The 15,669-nt window shown below is 36.0% G+C and overlaps 1 protein-coding gene across 2 annotated transcripts; it reads left to right on the top strand.

The window, feature by feature from the left end:
- The first annotated feature begins 3,023 nt into the window (after positions 1-3,023).
- Positions 3,024-13,882, top strand: LOC142642075 (uncharacterized). 2 transcript variants are annotated; one of them, XR_012845579.1, is made up of 3 exons: positions 3,024-4,650; positions 12,037-12,091; positions 13,621-13,882. XR_012845579.1 is itself a non-coding variant. In XM_075816428.1 (2 exons), exon 1 carries the CDS (start codon positions 3,094-3,096, stop codon positions 4,648-4,650), a length of 1,557 nt encoding a protein of 518 aa, XP_075672543.1. In that variant the 5' UTR covers positions 3,025-3,093; the 3' UTR covers positions 13,621-13,882. The 2 variants fall into 2 exon arrangements, 1 of the variants encoding a protein (XP_075672543.1); XM_075816428.1 differs by lacking the exon at positions 12,037-12,091 and having other exon boundaries at positions 3,025-4,650.
- Positions 13,883-15,669: the final 1,787 nt, after the last annotated feature.

Here is a 15,669-nt window from a genome sequence, read left to right as displayed (position 1 = left end):
AAGTAGCTTTTTGTAGTGCCAAATAGCTAAATTTTTAGCTCCACTGCTGTGGATGCTTGCTTCCACATGTGCCAATAATTGAAAGTCATGTGGTCCAAGTTAAATACCACTACAGGATGCTGTCAATCCACTTGGGATATTAGCTAGTGAACATAGACGAAATAATATAAAGTAAAATATTTAGCAAAATTTTAGAGACAAAAAGTGAACTTTTCGTAAAATTTAAGGAAAAAAAAAATTTAACCAACACAAAACAAGTTGACCAAAATGGCCTAAAAATCGAATTGGATATGTGGTTTTACAAGAAACATTGGAATTGCCTATAGTATAATGGCCAAACTTTGGGCTATTTGGGATGGATTGGAACTGGTTGTGCTGTTAGGTTTTACACATGCGATTGTGGAACTAGATGCTCAAGTTGTTGTGGCTAAATGGTTCAGTGAATACCCATGACTATTTGATGCCCCATTATGGATGATTTTCAGGTCGCTCTTGTTCACGTTTGGAGGAAATGCTGCAAACAGGGACAGCTGTCACTTAAACAAGAAAACACTTAAGCTTGGGCTCATGTGCAACGCATATGACCCATTTTAAGTGAAGAGTTGTTAACCCTAACATTAACAGCGTTAGCCAAACACTCTTTCTCCTCAAACACACCTCTCACCCATAGCAACAACCTCACGCCTCTCTCTCATCTCTTCACTTCTGTTTTCTCAGCAAACTTAGACCGGCGAGAAGACACTAAGGTGGAATCGACGACGGCTACATGTAGCAGCCACTGATCTCACTCTCTTATCTAAACTGGACAGCCCCTCTCTCTCTCTCCTCAAACCCGTGTCTCAACCTTTGCACCTCTGTTTTTCTCAGAACCTCAGTCTTGCAGGAGAATCCGGCCACCCACTGCACATGGCCAGCCTCTCTCTTTCTATTCAAACCCGCCTCTCTCCTCTCTCTTTCTCTCTTATCTCTCTTCCCAAACCAGCAAGAGAATCCGGCCACCCACTACACACGACGTTCCTCTACCGATTCCACCCCATCCTTTCTCTCAATCTGTTAACAGCCTTCTGTCTCTTTGCCATTCCCATCCCCCACCTATCTCTTCACTACCAAGGACCACTGATCCTACCACCCATCTTTTCAAGGCTTTGATTTTTTCTGGGTTTGTTACCAAATCCCTCTGTATTTAAGATTATTTTGGTACGCTTTGTGTCATATGTATGGATGATTTAATTTTAGTTTTTTCCTATTGTGATAATTAGATTTATTGTTTTTAATTTTTTAAAAATTACCATTTTTAATTCTAGTTTCTGCTTGCTGTGATAATTACATAGTGTCTCCTAGAAGAGCTACAAAGAAAATTGATGTGTTTAGCTATGGAGCTGTGGTTCTTGAAGTGGCTAGTAGAAGAAGACCGATTGAGAAAGATGTTTCTACTGTTGAGAAAGTTGGGGTTTGTAGCAACTTGGGGTTTGTAGCAACTTGGTTGAATGGGTTTGGAGTTTACATAGAGAAGGGAAGTTGTTATCTGTAGCTGATGCAAGACTTAGGGATGAATTTGAGAACAATGATTTTTTTAAAGAAAATCAGAACTGAACAAATTGAGAACCATTGCATTTGTCATTGTCAGGGAGAATGCTGAGAAACAATGGAGCGGTGGTCCATGGCGGCGAATTTATGGGAGCAGCATCAGCTGAGTGAGAAACTGAATGGGGGCGGAATCAACGAAGGGGGAAGCGGGTGAAGAGGAGGAATGGAGATATGGTTCGGTGAGATCGACGGTTGCTACATGTGGCCGCCGTCGATTCCGCCTCAGTGTCTTCTTGTTAGTCTGAGCTTTCTAAGAAAACAGAGGTGAAGGAGATGAGAGAGAGGCGTTTAGTGTCTTCTTGCCGGTTTGAGTTTGCTGAGAAAATAGGGGTGGTGGAGATAAGAGAGAGGCGTGAGGTTGTTGCTGTGGGTGAGAGGTGTGTTTGAGGAGAAAGAGAGTGTTTGGCTAACCTGTTAACGTTAGGGTTAACAGCTCTTCACTTAAAATGGGTCATGTGCATTGCACATGAGCCCAAGCTTAAGTGTCTTCTTGTTTGAGTGACAGCTGTCCCTGTTTGCAGCATTTCCTCCAAACATGTTTGGAGGAAATCCGTGTCCATTGTCAAATCATCCATTACTAGAGTGTAAATGCCTTAGCAGATATGGGACGGTCTCTTTAACTGGATTTTGAAGTATATTTTATGTCCCTACAATTAGTTAGAGGATGTGTTGTAAAAAAAAGAAAAAGAAAAGAAATTTTGACAGTGTCTAATATTTGTCTTGTTCCAAACTTTACAACAATAATTCAACAACATTTTTGGATTATCAAAAAGGAAAAAAAAAACAATAATTCAACAACATTCTTAAATTAACTTACCAAACTGTTTGAATGTGAGATTGCGGTGGACTTATGTGTGTTTTGACAATTTAAAATACTAATTTAAAAATATTATGAAATTATTTCTCAAAAAAAAATATTGTGAAATTAATAATGGGTAATGTTAACGAATTGCTTTATGAAAATTGTTAATAAACCACAATATGAAAGTTTTGACACAATTTTTATGAAAAAATATAAAAGTTGTCAACAATATTCATTATTTTATTTTCACAAAAAAAAAACATTTACTATTTTATCATTTTACTAATAAAATGTTTCTAAAAATAGTTTTATTGAAAACCAATAAAATGTTGGCCATATTATTATTTTGTAAAAATGTTGTAAAATAGCTTGTGACCGTAGCATTATTCTAAAATTAATAATTATGAAATATTGGTTAACATTTCTTATTAATAATTCACAATAATTTTTCCAAATTTAAAAATATTGTGAAATTATTTCGACATTACCAATGTTCTTAATGGCATTACTTTTTGAGGTTTTCCTAATGCTTCTGTATTAAAAAAATAAAAAAAAGTTTTCGGTTCAAAATAATCAAATTACCTTAAAAAAAGAAAAGAAAAAAAGAAATCAGAAACAGCAATTTATAAAGTGCGAGTGTATTTACGGTGGGAATAATATTCCGTCGAACGGCAAACGCTCACCTTCAGTCTCAGCCTCAGGCGATGAAGAAGCCGAGTCAACCCCCCAAAATCAAGGACAAGAATGAATCGCTCCTTCCCAAGAACGAAAAGAAACCCCTCTCTTCTTCTTCTTCTCCTTCTACTTCTTCTTCTTCCTCCTCTATATCCCCAAACCCAAACGACACCGTTCCAGTCCCAAAGAAGATAACCAGAGATCTCCCCAATTTATCCGAATGCCACGCTTGTGGGTTTAGAACCGACACCGCCAACCCTAACCCTAGAAGGCAAAGGCTCCAAACCTTACGCAGCGAATGGCGCATCGTTCTTCTCTGCAACAAGTGTTTCCTCCGCGTCAACTCCTCCCACATCTGCTCCTATTGTTTTCTCCAAGCCGACCACTCCTCTTTCCGCTGCCGCCTCTGCAACCGCCGCGTCCATAGCCACTGCTTCCACAACAATCGTCACGTCGCGCCCTGGTCCTACGCTTCTTCCGATGAATTCTCCGTTTGTGTCGATTGTTGGGTGCCGAAGCCCATTGCGCGTTCCCGGAGTCGGAGTCGGAGTCGGAGTCAGAGTCAGAGTCAGAACAACTTCAATGGCAATTCTGATGAGTCTTCTAGGGTTTTGCCTGATTTGAATTCTCTCAAATCGCTCCAAGACGCCGCCAATGATGCCAGCTCTGTGGCCAAGAACAAGACCGAGGTCGCGGTTAAGGCCAGAGAGGAGGCCGTGAGGAAAGCCTTGGTGGCTAGGAAGGCCGTGGAGTTGGCCAATGGTGCTCTCGATTTGGTTGCTTCTGACGCTAACAATAAGGAGGAGGAGGATGGGGTTTTTATTGACGATGTGGAATTGGCGTTTCGGTTGCACCGGGTTATGAATAGCTCCCCAAGAATTTCCAGCAACTTTTGCTCCTTGAATACCAGTTGCTTGGCTATTATTCCGAGGTCGGCGGCTTCGGGGAATCCCAGTGTTTGTGGGAAGCTTCAACTTTGCAGTGATAACAAGTTGCGTGAAAATCCTGATAAAAGTGTTTCAGAACCTTCAGTTTGTGTTTGGCCTTCAGATGGGGATGGGAATTCTTCGACGGAGATTATTCGCGAGAATTCAAATGGAGATGACACTACTATGGACTCTGCCAATCTATCCTCTGGTAATGAATGCAAACCTACTACTACTACTACTACAACTACTGTGCCTAAGGATAGATATCGGTTTAAGTATTGTAGATACAAGCCTGCTACTGTGCCTAAGGATAGATATCGAATTAAGTATTGTAGATGCAAGCCTGCTACTGTGCCTAAGGATAGATATCGGTTTAAGTATTGTAGATTCAAACCTGCAAGGCCTAAGGATAGATATCGAGTTAAGTATTGTAGGAGAAACTTTAGATTGAATGATGGTAAACAATCCAAGTTCTCTTGTGACGGGTTTCACCTGGTTAACGAGGGCTCTGCTTCTGCTCCTGCTCCTGGACTAGTTACGACTTGTTCCAATGAATCGGTGACAATTTCTGATGCTACATTGCAGTGCTGTGTGGTTCCTTTACGAGCTTCTGCTTGCGCAAGCGATTCATTTCAAGACCAGTCCTCAAGGCAATAGGTAGGACAAAACATCATGCTTTCCCTATTATAATACTTGTTGCCTTTGACTTTAGTTATGCTTTTTGGTGTGATAGTTGAAGTGAACATTGATATATAATTGTATATTTACGTTATATCTTGATCAGAAATTTTTATTGATTTTATTTTCCATAGCTTGTGATGTTCCATGAGGAGGTTTAAGTTTGAGTTCCGCAATTTCTATCTGATTTTGGGAATTTAGAGTGAGTAGCTATGTAATTTGTTTCTTAATTTTGGTTATTATTGTTTATCTTAGTTAGCATGTAGAACTTCTTTTTGCATACAACTAAACTCTACTTCCTTGATCTTGACATTTGTGAAAGATTAATGCGGCTATATTGGAAGCAGTAGTTTTCTTTTCTTATTTTAATTTAAAAGTTTCTTTTGGTTCTTGCAATTTATTTGAGTGACCAGAGTTTAATTGATTAGAGAATAACGAGCTCCTTTTTTTTTTTCGTGGCATAATGTCCATTCATGCTCCTGTGAGTACTGGAGAATGCCTAACTGCTTTGCTAGTGGATAAATGCTCATTGTTTCTTGGATAAATGTTGTAGCAACTTGAAATTTAACTGTGGGATTTTAGGATAAGTATAGGTTTTGATAATGCTATAGGCCAGAACTTTTGTGGCATGCAAAATGATTTAGGATAAAACTCTTATTGGCTGCTACACCTGGTTGGGCTGCCAGTTCTTTTCCAATGGTCATAGTACTCTATTTCCTTAACCATATTCAATATTTAAACCTAATTCCACCAAGCCTGAGCCTTTAAATTACCCTTTTGTAGAACTCTATCCCACCATAAAAAAAAAACCATAGTCAGATTCCTGAATCTGTTTATTTCAGGATGTTCTTTATAAGCAGTGGAAACTAAAAACTGAGAGAAGCAGCTTGCTGGAATGTCGTTACAGCAGCTGTGAAGCAGTGTAAAGGTATTGAAAACAAAGTTTTGGTTTTTGAAAGGAGTAAGGAAAGGGTTATGTATATAGGATAAAAAAGATGGCAAGAAAGAAGAATCTTTGAAGATGTGAACGGTTCTGTGAATACTGAATGGTGATATGAACAGTGCCAGTGTTGAAAAGAGTAAGAAGAAAAGGAAAAAAATGCTGGGGGAAGGGAAGGGGAGGGCTGGAGAAGAAAGAGAGAGAATTCAATGGGAAAATGTCTAATCTAATATTAGACAATTTGATACTAGTCAGAAATTTCTATAATTTCTGTCATAGGAAAACGTTAACACTGAACAATGAATATCACATAGCAGCAATCAAGTTGAACTATATATATATATAAGCAGCAATCAAGTTGAACTAATTAAAGTTCAAACTAATAATTCCATTCATTTTTTTTTTGGATAAATAACGAAAGTTCATTAATCAAAATAAATAGGTACACCGGAGGTGTACATGGATAGTAGTACATCAAGCATGTAAATTAAATGATCAAGCATATCTAAAAAATTAGAACATGGAAAAGTATTAAAAACGGAACTCCAATCCAGCAAAGTGTGGAGAAGGAACGATTTAATCCCGAGAATAGACCTTTCCTTTCCCTCAAAGCATATTGTGTTCCTTTCGCAGGGCAGCCCTCCAAAAATCTATGTTTTGATGTCTACTGAAAGGGCCTTGCCAAGCTGAAAATAAGTCAGTATTTTCAGGAGTTGAGGATAGGGATAAGTAGTACTCACACCATAGACCGTAGCTCAAAAGCAATGGGGCAATGAGAAGAAAGCAAGAGTTAGAATCTCACCTAAAGTGGCAGTCCATGAGAAGAAAGCAACTCTAGGTGGGATCTTTGAGCACCACACATGTTTCCAAGGAAGAAGAGTTTCAGGAGTTGAGGAAAGGGATAAGTAGTACTCACTAACTTTAAAACCCTTATTCTTTGCTGGCTTCCATCAAAGTTTGTCATGCCCCTCACTAGTAAGAGGTATAGAATAAATTGGGTACAAAAAAGAAGTTAAAAGTTCTAATTCCCAATCTTGGACAGCTCTAAGAAAATGAAGATCCCAGTGAAGCCTCTAATTAGGAAAAAACATGACATTTGCAATAGAAGACTCCTTGTTACAACTAATGCCATAGAGTTCCAAAAAAGCCTCTAGAAGAGTACAACCCCCCCACCATAAATGATGCCAAAATTTAACTCTATTACCAGTACCAACCTCGAAAAGTATGGATTTAGAGAAAGTTGGCCAGCCTTGTCTTATGGTTCTCCAAAGACTAACACCATAAGGATCTGTTACTCATTTTGTGCACCAGCCACCCCAATTATTCCCATATTTAATCTCAATAACCCTCCTCCAATGGTTAGTTGTCTCCGTTCCATACCTCCACAACCATTTACCTAACAAAGCTTGATTAAAACTTCTCAAATTTCGAACGCCCAAACCACCGGACTTCAAATGGCTACAAACTTGAGCCCACTTAACCAGACAGAATGTAGGGGACTTATCAATAACAGTCCATAAAAAATCTCTAGAGATTCTCACTACTTGTAGCAACATCCTCCAGAACAGGGAAGAGGGATAGGAAATAAGTTGGCAAACTTGAGAGAGTGCTTTTGATTAGAGTAACCTTACTACCCTTTGATAAATATAGCTGCATCCAACTTGCTAGTCTTCGCTCAAGTTTTTTCAAGCATACGGATCCAAATTGCCCTATTCTTGGAATTAGCACCCAATGGAAGGCCCAAATATGTCATTGGCAGTGAGGATCGCCTACAACCCAATAAGGCTTGAACCTCCCCCATATTGGACACCTCTCCAACTGGAACCAATTTCAATTTAGCCAGATTAATATGCAAATGCAACCTTGACACTACCTCAAAAGAAGATAAAATCTCTCTCAATTTATCTATCTGACTAGGAATAGCATCACAAAAAATTACGGTATCATCCGCAAAAAGAAGATGCGACACCGTCAAGGGTGTATGAGTTCTAGAACCAACGGTGAATTTGGGAATGTATCCAGCCAGAACCGCACCATCCAACAAACAACTTAAAGCCTCCATAACAATAGCAAATAAAAGTGGGGAGAGTGGATCACCTTGACACAATCCCCTAGAACTCCTAAAGAAATCATTAGGGCTACTACCATTGATCAAAATGAAAATATCACTGTGGAAATACAGAACATAATCCATTTTATCCACTGCCCGGGTAACCCACATCGCTGCAACATATACATAAGAAAATCTTAACTTACATGATCAAAAACTTTCTCTGCATCCAATTTGCATAAAACACCTAGAACACCCGCCTTGAGCCTACTATCCAAACTCTCATTAGCAATTAAAACCAAGTCCAGGATTTTCCTATCCACCACAAAGGCATTTGGAGACTCAGAAATAATTGCAGAATCACTCTTTAAAGCCTATTAGCCAGCACCTTGGAAATGACTTTATAAATACTGCCCACCAGACTAATGGGTCAAAAATCTCATACATTTACAGCATCTATCTTCTTTGGAATGAGAGCAAGGAAAGTTGCTTTAAGACTTTTCTCAAAAACGGCTTGGGAATGAAAGTTTGCAAGAAGCTCCATAATTTCCTGCTCTAGAAAGCCCCAACATGATTGGAAAAAAGGCATTGAAAAACCATCTGGTATGGGAGATTTATTGCTGTTGCAACCTTTGATGACGCCATATACCTTGTCTTCCTCAAAGGGTCTGTCCGACCAAGCAGCCTCCTCCTCAGAAATCCTGGAGAACTCCACTTCATCAAGGACAGGTTTTTGATCCTCATACTCATAGTATAACTGTTTATAGAAATAAGATATGCATGCAGCTATGGAACTTGTGTTTGATGTCAACTTACCATCCACTAACAAATTGTTAATGGTATTAAATCTTCTATAGGAGTTTTCTGTTCTATGGAAGAACTTAGTGTTTCTATTTCCCTCTCTAATCCAAAGGGCCCTAGATTTCTGTCTCCAGCATATTTCTACCATAAGAGTTACCTTTTCAAGCTCAATGCGAAGCTGGTCCTTCTCCAATATCTCAATCAAATCTAGTTCATCAAGGTCTTTCTATAGCTTGTGCATCTTATCCTCTACATTCCCAAATTCCTCCTCATTTCATTTCTTCAAATCTATCTTCAAAGCTTTTAGTTTGCTAGCAATCCGAAAGCTAGGGGAACCTTGAAAAAGATAGGACTCCCACCAGCATCTCACTCTCTCTGCAAAACATTCAACCTTCAGCCATGTGTTCTCAAAATGGAAAGGTCAATTGCCCCTCTGAAAATTTCCCCCTTCTAAAAGAATTGGAAAGTGGTCCGAGAGTAACCTATGGAGTTGTCTTTGACGAATATTCGGAAAGTTCTCTTCCCAATCTGAAGATAGAAGGAACCTGTCAAGCCTAGACTGTGAAGCTGAAGCCACCTCTCTGCAATTAGACCAAGTAAAAGTACCCTCTTCCATTGGTAGATCTATCTGACCTTGTTCGGAAATAAAGTCTAAAAACTCATGCATAGCAGATGAAAAGTAATCTGAACCAAAGCGCTTTGATGGAAATCTCACTATATTAAAAATGACCACCAATGCACCAAGGCACATTCCACCAACTATGAATTCCAGCCAACTCCTCCCAAAGCAATCGTCAATCACGATCAGAATCTGGACCATAAATACCGGTGAAAGCCCATTCAAGTTGGTCTATCACATTCTTGAATTTACAGGAAACAAAAAAAAAATCCCACTGCTTCATCAACTTTTTCCACTATCCTTCTGTCCCACTAATAATTCCATTCATGGAAACAAAAATATATTGGAATTCATCCCAAAAAGCAATAGATATGAACCTCTTTACTTTTGGGATGAAATTTTTCTAGATATGAATCTTTGTACTATTGGGCTAACCTTTATTACCCTGAAATAGTCTCTAGTAAATTCAGTCCCTACTTTTGGTGATTTGCTCATAAATGCTTTCATAGGAAAACTATTCAGGATTCTTATCTTAACTTGCTAAGCAAAGTAATCTCAACCAATTTGCTAAAGTAACACCTCCTTGTATTAACACCTGCTTTCATCCCAAAAGTACAGAGGTTCATGTCTAGAAAAATTTCATCACAAAACTTAACAGGTTTATATCTATTGCTTTTTCGGAAGAATTCTAATGTATTTTTGTTTCTATGAATGGAATTATTAGTTTGTTTTTTAAACTTTTTTTCGTTCAACTTGATTGCTTTTTTTTTTTTTTTTTTTTTTAATGTATATAATTTTAAATTACTGATATGACTAGAAACTGGGGCTCATAAGTAAAGAGGTTCATGTCTAGAGAAAAATGGAAGAAAATATGATTTTAAAATCATACTTTTTTGTTGGCTATGTATTCATTGTTCAGTGCTGATGTTTTCCTATGAGAGAAATTCTAGAAATTTTAATCATGGAAGGAAACTCTCTCTCTCTCTCTCTCTCTCTCTCTCTCTCTAAAACGTTCTTCATTTATCAATTTATTGTCCTGCTGGTTGTAGTGTATGTACTGGATATTATGGCATAATCAAACGGTAGCTTTTGCTAAAGTAATTAAGGTTGACAATAATCTCTTAGTTTCCTGGAGATAAATATTTGAACATTATGTTTACTTCATTAAAAAAAATGATTACTCTACTTTTATTGTAAATCATGGAGGAATTTTATGTAACTGTGAGAGAATTTGGGGTTGGAAGCAATCAGGTACTTGGGGATTGAGTAAATCCAAAACTCAGTTGATCTGGGGATTTTAATCTTAATTGGACATTTGATTTGAGGGTTTATATTAATAAATAATTAAGGAATTTAGTGTTACTTTTTGGGCTGGGGAGTTAGGGGGCTAAAATCTCTAATTTTAAATTTGGAGGTTTTTGATTTACTGTAGGGGTTTCAGTTTAGGCAACTTAATTGTTGAGGCAGGCGTGTAGGGGCTGTGAAAATTTGATAATTTCGAAATTTAAGTGTTAATTTTGTGAAGGAATTAAGGAATAATAAGGATATTAGGGACTGGAAGGAATAGGTGTACCACAATGATTGACGAGTGCTGAAATTCCTTCAATTGATTCGGGGAAATGTAATCTTTGTAACAACTGATTTGGGGGTTTTTATGGATAGACTAATCCTTTAAAATATGGTGCTGAAATTCTTAGAGATCAGTGTTGAAATCCTAATAAATTAAATTGGATTTACATGCATTGGTGGAGGCTAAGGGTATGTTTGGTAATTGTTTTTTCCCTTTATTTTCTGTTTTCAAAAACAATTTTCTATTTTTAAGACTAAAAAACTTGTTTGACAACTCAAAATAGACAGAAAACAAAAACTGTTCTCAAGACTCAATTTGTGAAAGAAACTAAAACATGTAAAATGCTGTTTTCAGTTTATAGTTTTCAAAAGTCAATGAAAACGCATATTTGATTTAATGAATCTATCTCATTTAATGAGTTAGTATTAGAGTTCAAATCCTAGTAACAACATATTTTAGTATTTTCTATTTTTTTTTTAAATTACTTTTTTAATTTCAACTAACCAAACATGTTTTTGATTTCAAAAACACAAGAAAATTGTTTTTCTTTATATTCCCAAAAACAAGTTTTTGAAAATAGAAAACAAAAACTGTTATCAAGCATAACCTAAGTTTCTTAGTGTAGGCTAAAGGTTTAATACTTATTGCTTTGTTTGGATTGTGCCATGTTTTGTGGTTGTTTGGTATTGATGGAATTTAAGTGATATTAGTATCATTTAGTGATGACAGATGGATGTTATTATGGTTAAAATATGAGATTTTAGTGACCCTTCAATATCCGTCCAGCAGTGCACGGAACAAGCTTTAAAAACTGAAAATAGGCATATTTGTGATGAATGTTTGAGAATTTTTTAAAACTGTTTTCGCATAAGTTAGAGAGTAACGTTACCTATCAAGAAAATAAAAGCTAGAGATTAACGTTATATTTAGTGAGGACTTTGATGGTTTTTAGGTCCTTGAAAACGGACTCTAAGCTTGAATAATGTCCCAGTTTAGGTGATTTTTGTGAAACGAATTTGTGAAACTGATCTAAAGATGTTGAAACTTTATATGTAGTCCTAAAATATGTTTTATTACTCTTTTTATTTATTTATTGTGTGTGTGTGAGTTGTGAATGTATATGATGGTGACTTATTTTGGATGCTTTAGTATTTAAAGAAAGTTGGGTTCATCTTCATTTACGGCAACCGTGTAACAAATGTCTTGTAAGTTTTGGTGGACTTAAAAATGAAGTTTAGGTACTTTAGTGGCTAACTTATTGGTTTTGAGGCGTTGAGCACATAATTCTAGGCGTTTAGCCCTTTATCTAATAGAAGTTATATTTATAGCTTCTAATTACTCTATTTTTATTATAACTATCTGATAAGTGGCTTATTTTTAATTAGGTCCTAATTGATATTGCTTGCTCACTTTGAGATAACTTTGATTGGTGAATCAAAGGTAAGTGCACTTTGGAAAAATGACATCTTGTAAGGTTTATGTTACATAAAAAATTCAAAGAGTGAATTTTCCAAGTAAGGAATCATTGTTTGTTATAGATAACATAGATTTTATCCTTTTATTGTACTGGTATTTTTAAATTATAAAGATTAGAAAGTTATGAAAAAAAACTTTCACGAGAAAATATTCACTATGTTGTATTATATGAATTTCATTTTACAATATAGTTGAGTAAAAGTTTTAAAAGGGACAGCTAGATTGTCTACAGAAAATTCCAATACCAGGTCAAGTGTTGACCATTGTTTATAGTGGTGTGGTGCATTGTTCCCGATAGCTTTCGGAGCTACTGTTATTGTTATTTTTGCTCGGGAGTTATTATTCTTATCTACCTCTCGAAGGTTATTTGTTCCTATTTTCCATGGGATTCTTCCACAAACTGTTTAGCATTTGTCTAGCTTACGTTTTCTGTATTAATATATGATTTTATTGTTATTTACCATTTTTCAGTGGAAAATTGTTTTACTGTCATGTAAATCATTCTTATTGTTGTAATTGATTTACCCAATTACGGAATAATGTTGCAATGCAAATTCCTTCCACCAAAAGTGTAATGTCACGGGTTTTGGGCTCCCCAAAAAACACACAAAGGGTCTAAGGTTGCCTACCAATCAGCTTTCATAGACCCCATAAAAAGTAGGAATTTGTGAACTGGGTTTGGGATTTTTTTATTAACTCTTTATTTTTATGGAATTATGTTCTTTGTATTAATCTAGTGTTTATTGAAATTGGCTAATTTTAAGAGAATTTTTATTTATTTATCAAGCTATATAATTTTCACTGAATGGTTAAATGTTCCCTGTTTTACCTTTTGTATTGAATGACTATTTATCTATTCTAAATGGAAATGTTATGTAAAGTATAATATATTGCTTAAATATTACTTGTATTCAGTTTGAAAATGCCATGTGATGTTCTATCTTACTAAGTGGTTGAGCTCACCCACTTTCTCTCTCCACCTTTTAAGATTAGTGTAGTGAACTTTCTGAAGACAACTGGTTAGTGATTGTCAGAATTATACAAGTAGACTACACTTTGTTAGAATAAAAATATATAAATTGAATTTTCTGTTATGATTTTGGGATTGTAAACTTGTTAATTTTTTTTATTATTTCAGGATGTATTTGGGAGTCTTAATTTTCATGTTTTAAGTTCAATGAAATGTTGGAAGATTAATGTTGAAATATTGAAATGACAGTTTTGGTTTATATTTTAGGCATTTAGTTATGTGCTATTCTATTATTGGAAGTTAGTGTCCCAAAAATTGCAGGTTTTTGTCATATTGGCATTACGCTGTCAATCAAGTCAATGATGATCTCTAGTTTTCCATAGTGCTGGATTTTATCAAATTATGATGATTTCTCTTCATTTCAGTTTTTCAAATTGTTTCTATTTTCTTTTCCCTTCTGGTTGTCTCTTAGATGAAATGCTAGAGTGTTGATTATGTCACAATGATTACTTTTGTTTTGCAGATGTGTAATCCTGATAAATAGATTGACAAAACAAATGTTGTGGAATAGAAGAGCTGATGCTTGAGTGCTAACTTCTTGTAGTCACTTAGTTACTCGCGGCAGTAATAACGTTGATACTAGGATTTGAAGAGACTTGTACAAGGATCTGAAAGCTAGATTTAAGTAATTTCCTTTCATATTGGAGGTAATTGTATAATCGGTGAGTTATCTACTTGTACTTTGTTTGGTCTGGAGGAAAAAGGGTTTTTCTTTTTTTTTTTTTGGGGGGGGGGGGGGGGTGATGGGGGGTTATGAAATATCACCTGGTGAGTGGTGAGTTCTTTGATGAGTAGTTTTAATCACTTTGAGCACTCGAATTGAAGTGTTTTTGCATTGTATCAATTAAGTTGTATTGATTCTTGTGAAGTTTCCACTTAAGAACTGATTACTTCATTTGCTTGTATGATAAATGCATAAATTTGAAGATGCTTGCTACCACTTGTCCCATCTGTCCTTTTTAGTGCTGTGAAAATGGAAGGTTCTTGGTTGGTTGCTGAGAATACTGGAAAACTTCAAGTGCAATCATTCTGTTCTGGTTTTTGAATCATCTTTGGTTTTCCTCTAGCTTATGATCAAATAGAATTTTATCATTGACCCTTTTTTAATCTATCATTCTTCCTTCTATAGCTTTGCTTATTTATTTTTATATGTTTATTCCAATGAGACTGGCATCGCAGTAACAGAAATTTCTTCTCTTGTAAATCATTGACATTCTATATCCATTATTTATCAACATATAAATACTATCTTCTGGAGAATCTGGACCATTAACTTTTTTATTTTAATTAAAATTTTTTTTTTTAAGAAACGACCATTAACTTAGTCTGGAACAGGTTTTTAGTTGTTAATTTGAAGCCAACTGATATGGATTCAATCCTGATAGATGCATTAGTGAAACTAACAGGCTAGTATGTTAGCCAGGTTAAATTACTATTTAATTTCGGTCCGCCAACAGACAGCCATTTTCACACTCAATTTCACAATTTGTTGATTTGTGCGATTGTGAATGATTAACGTAAAATGGTGGGTTGCATAAGGCAGAAAATATCCACTACTCATATTTGCACAAGTCAGCATATTTGCACAAGTCAGCAAATTGTGAAATTGGGTGTGTGGTTGTCTCTAGAATTATACATTTAATTTCTCTTAGATATGACATGCTGTTTTGATTCAAGTGATAGAAAGCCTCAAATTTCATTTGTGCCTTTAGTTTAGTTTGATATGTAACATAGTTGTGCAAATGCTTTTTGAGAGTCGAACAATCCAATTATTTTGTTGAAGAAATGTTGAATTACTTAATCCTAGTTTTGATCAGGTGCAGATTTTGGGGTTACACATCATTGCCTATATCCTTCCAGGCGCTGTAGAATTTGCAAAATTGTAATAGCTGAGACTTTTTCTTTGCTGAATAGTGGGCCTAATGGAGTGGTTTGTACTTACTTTGTAGTCATGTTCCCGGTGATAATCTACCAACTGAAATAAAGCAGTACACCAATAACACACAGAAATAAAAAGGAAAGCCCATATGGTTCCCTTCTTTTCTTTTCTTCTCCTCTTTTGGCAGAATAGGACTTGAACCTTACCCATTCGCTAGAGATGCTTTTATTCATTTGCCACTATTTTAACCAAAATGTACAGGCCATTCTCTCATCTACATGGTTTTAAAAATCGAACTAGCCAGTTCAACCAAAAACCGGCCACTAATCCGGTCCAGTTATGACTAAAAATCGAAAAACATCAAATAATCGAAAATAATTGAGAACTGGCCAATTCAACCGTAAAATCGGGAATTGGTATGGTTGGACCGGTTATTGACCGGTTCTGTTGAAAACTAAAACTACACATTTTTTTTCAAAAAGTTGCATTTTTTCCCTTCAAATCCAACCTAAAACCCATAAGAATGATGATCCAAAACTGTGGGAAGGAAGAAAAACTCAATGAAAAGAGAGGTAAAGAACTAAAGATTAAAATGTGATTCTTGATTTTTTTTATATAGGTAAATATGAATTA

This window comes from Castanea sativa, chromosome 7 (genome assembly GCF_040712315.1).
Source record: "Castanea sativa cultivar Marrone di Chiusa Pesio chromosome 7, ASM4071231v1".
NCBI lineage: Eukaryota > Viridiplantae > Streptophyta > Magnoliopsida > Fagales > Fagaceae > Castanea > Castanea sativa.
The sequence above is the reverse complement of the archived record's forward strand: the minus strand, read 5'-3'. Positions and strand labels throughout refer to the sequence as shown.

Coding starts and splice junctions, on each gene's coding strand:
- LOC142642075 (XM_075816428.1), top strand. CDS start 3,094: ATGAAGAAGCCGAGTCAACCCCCCAAAATCAAGGACAAGAATGAATCG.